At 43.4% G+C, this 3,851-nt stretch overlaps 1 protein-coding gene across 5 annotated transcripts in view; it reads left to right on the top strand.

The window, feature by feature from the left end:
* stat1a (signal transducer and activator of transcription 1a) overlaps positions 1–3,500 on the top strand; it is a 14,622-nt gene extending 11,122 nt beyond the window's left edge. For 3 of the 5 annotated variants that reach the window (XM_008305579.1, XM_008305581.1, XM_008305580.1), the window contains exons 21-25: positions 265–453; positions 535–610; positions 1,180–1,276; positions 1,695–1,733; positions 2,937–3,500. In XM_008305579.1, coding sequence (XP_008303801.1) covers positions 265–453; positions 535–610; positions 1,180–1,276; positions 1,695–1,733; positions 2,937–2,966 — 431 coding nt within the window. In that variant the 3' untranslated portion in view covers positions 2,967–3,500. The remainder of the gene's footprint in view (positions 1–264; positions 454–534; positions 611–1,179; positions 1,277–1,694; positions 1,734–2,936) is intronic. The other 2 variants (XM_008305583.1, XM_008305582.1) reach the window with 1 other exon arrangement.
* Positions 3,501–3,851: the final 351 nt, after the last annotated feature.

The following is a 3,851-nucleotide window of genomic DNA, read 5'->3' as shown; positions in this document are numbered from 1 at the left end:
ATGGATGAGTTTATTGGTAGAAAAGATGATGAAATGATGAAAATTTAGTTTATTAGTGTTAATTTGGTGCCAACTGGTGGTGACTGATTATGCGTTGGAAGCTTTAAAAATGTGCAGCTTATTTCTTTCCGGTTTCCAGCTGTGGAACGAGTGAGAACCTACAATGTGCTCCATCATGTGTTTATGGAGATTTTATCTGCTCTTGTTAAAATCACCACCAAAGGTTAAGGAAGGTTTGAGCTTCACGTTTGTGTTTTCAATCAGAAAAGCCGGTTTATCACTCCGTGGAGCCGTACACTAAGAAGGAGCTGAGCGCCGTTTCTCTGCCCGACATCATCCGAACCTACAAGGTGATGGCGGCCGAGAACATCCCAGAGAACCCGCTCCGCTTCCTCTACCCCAACAACCCCAAAGACAAGGCGTTTGGGAAGTACTACCCCAAACCCTCAGAGAGTAAGAGCCGCCGCCGCTGCTGTCATTGTGGTAGACACAAGTCCTAATCAGAACCCGATTAACGCTTTAATGCTCTTGCAGCTCAGGAGCCGATGGACGTGGAGAACACGGACAAGAGCGGCTACATGAAGACGGAGCTCATATCCGTGTCAGAAGTGTAAGAACAGAAAGCAGGCGGCTGTAGTGGATCGACTGAAACCGTACCGGACCAATCGACTGGCTGCAGAGGAGCCGAACCACATCAGCCTCGATGAATTACAAATACAGATTAAAACAGAGTATTTTGCAGCACATGGAATCATTTGAAGCTGGTTCATTTACAGTGAAACTGTAGCTGCTCATATTCATACAATGTCTGAAAGTAAAAACTTCATCAACTGTCAGCACAAGACAGACGCTAGCTGCTGTTTTCAGATGATCTTTAGTCGACTCGTTGTCCATCCGTTTGAACAGACGTGGTGTAAATTGCAGTTTAAAGTTGTGAAAAGGTCAAACTGTTCACAGGTTTGTTCCTCCTGCTGTCAAAAGTAATGGATTAATCCTGGAGGCTTTTTTTTGTATGAAAGAAACGCCGGCGATTGTCTGATGAATAACCGTTTGAGAGCGTATCGATGACCCGATTGATCAGTCGATGTGGACACTACAGCCCGACAACACACAATCATTACAATAAATACAATTAAATGTGTCATTAATAAGAGATTAATACATATTCTTCTGGTGCAGACATCCGTCCAGGCTGCAGGACAACATGATGCCGATGTCTCCCGACGACTACAAAGCCCTGGAGCAGTACGTCAGCCCCAGAGACATCGATGCTATGGTGAGGACTACTTCCTGGCCTGGACTCAGCTGACACCTGCAATTAGCTCTAAATCAAACCAAGACACCAACATCGACCGTCCTAACCCATATCCCAATGGGCTGCTTTACTCTGTTGAGCTGAAAGTTGCAGTAATTTCAATGTTTGCATGATTGCTGTGGCGCCACCTTTTGGTGAAGTTCCAAGAAACAAATAGAGAATCAAACATTTGGTTGAAATGAAGTTTTGCGACTTCATAATCGCTTAAAAGTATCCTCATAAGCGTGCAGGGTTCGTGGTCCGGACAAGAGATTTCTTCTGTCGGAACTACGAAACAGAAATCCACTCTGATGTCCGTCCAGCTGTAAACGGTCCCGTCTGTCTGTCTGTCTGTCTGTCTGTCTGTCTGTCTGTCTGTCTGTCTGTCTGTCGCTTTCAGGCCCACAATCTGATGGAACTCGGACAGTTTGACGTTCAGGTAGAATCAACTTTAACGCCATGTTGTGTCTCCATCACTGTGAATTATGAAACTCCCTCCACTGCACCTGTTTACCCAGCATGCATCACAGCTACGAGCATGTGGCCTCTAGTAGCATGTAGGCTGTTAGATGGTCTGTACACTGTTAGATGTACACTGTGGGGTGTTGCTTCGTGTGCACAAATTAAATACTGGGGCTGGTTTTAGACTGGTTCTAGACTGGTTTTACATTGGTTTTGACCGGCTTTTACCCTCTGTTTAGACAGCTTTTGGACACAGTGACTTGGTTTCAAACTGGTTTTGCACTGGTTCCTGACTTGGCATTGGACTTGGTTTTGGGCTGATTCTAGACTTGGTTTTGGACTAGTTTTGGGTCAATTTTCAATGAGTTTTTAACAGGTTTTGCTCTTGACTAGGTGTTAGATTTGGTTTTGGACAAGTTTAAGACTGGTTTTAAATCTGGTTGCTGGTCTGGTTTTAGACTTGGTTTTATCCTGGATTTGAGCTGCTGTTTGCCTGGGTTTTGGACTGGTGTTAGACTTGGTTTCATACTGGTGTTAGACTTGGTTTTGAACTCGTTTTAGACCGATTTTAGCGGGTTTAGGTTTCTGGTTTGGTTTCAGACTGGATTTGAGCTGCTGTTTGCCTGGGTTTTCCTTTTTTTTAAAGTCTGGTTTTAGACTCTTAAAGACAGCTTTTGCAACAAGTGTTGGTTTCAAACTGGGGTTTAGTCTGGTTTTTGCTGATTTTGGACTAGATTTAAACTGGTTTTGCCAAGAATTTCGACTTAGTTTCAGGGAGGTTTTGGACTAGTTTTAGACTGGTTGAAGACCTGGTGGTGGACATAGTTTTGGAAAGGTTTTGGACCTCCTTGAGACCTGGTAGAAGACTTGGTTTTAGAATGGTTTGACACTGGTTTCTGGATTGGTTTTGGACTAGTTTGAGACTGGTTTAGAGTCTTTATAGTCGACTTTTGGACCTTTTGGTTGAGGTGTTGGTTTGAAACTGGTTTGTGGTCCTGGACTGGTTTTAGAGCGTCTCACTGCCACCTGTCTCCATGTGACTCCTCTTGTGTCTGAACTTAGTTTGCATTAGAGATGAATGTGAACAAGTGAAGCGCTGCATGTGTACCAGCATCTGTCTGGTGTGTCTTTGTTCTCTTTGAAAAAGTGAGTAAACATCTGGCTGTTCTTTGCTTTCCAGATGAGTTCAGAGTTCCAAGACGAACACTGAAGACGAGTCCTTGTCCCACCTTCATCCGGCTGCTCGCTGTACTTCTTCTCAGAGGTCTTGGCGTCGTGTGCGTCCCTGTAAGAGGACTTCACGACTGCAGCTCGCCACCTTGCAGAAACTGTACAGAAACAAAGAGGAGTTATCTTCCTGAGATCTGTCACTTTCTTTTGTACATACACTGAATTTCTTTTGTATTAAATGTGAATTTCAGCTCCAAGGTGGCTCCTGCTGTCCAACAGTACAACGCAATAATGTGATTCTGCATGTTTTATTTTATGGAAAATAAGCACCAGAGGACAACGGGAACACACTGATTCCTAATAGTCTGTATTACAAGTTTGAGTTGCTTCTGCGGGGAACAAATGATTTTTATTTAAGAAACTGACTTCATGATGGTTTAAACTTTACTAATTAATCATTTTCTGATCTGACTTTTCAACGTGTTGCAGTCCAGCAGAGCCCATACGAAGCAATGCGCAAGTTTAGTTATAATTGTGCTGTGTTTGGATTAAATCTGGAGAAAATTCAAATGGACACGCTGCCGTCTGTCATTTCTGCTTCCACTTTCATGCAAAGAGCTTATCATCACCAGCCAGAGAGATCATGTTTGAGCCACGTTACGGTAGAAATCGGTTTAGTCGATGTTCCTCATCATTCATGCCAGGAGTAGTCATCGCTGCATGAAGATTATTACTCAGAACAAAGAAATATGTCTTTTTCAAGTGACAAAGTCTAGAAATTAGCTAAATGCAGGAAAGCAGAGTTTCTCTCCATACGTACCTGTACTGGGGCTGGTTTATGTGAATCTTTATCGATGAGTGGATTTTGTCCGGTTGTCGTCACTGCAGCTGATCAAAAAGGCATTTAAAGGATTTAAATCCACGT

Source organism: Stegastes partitus, unplaced genomic scaffold (genome assembly GCF_000690725.1).
Source record: "Stegastes partitus isolate 25-593 unplaced genomic scaffold, Stegastes_partitus-1.0.2 Scaffold2554, whole genome shotgun sequence".
Lineage (NCBI taxonomy): Eukaryota > Metazoa > Chordata > Actinopteri > Pomacentridae > Stegastes > Stegastes partitus.
The sequence above is the reverse complement of the archived record's forward strand: the minus strand, read 5'-3'. Positions and strand labels throughout refer to the sequence as shown.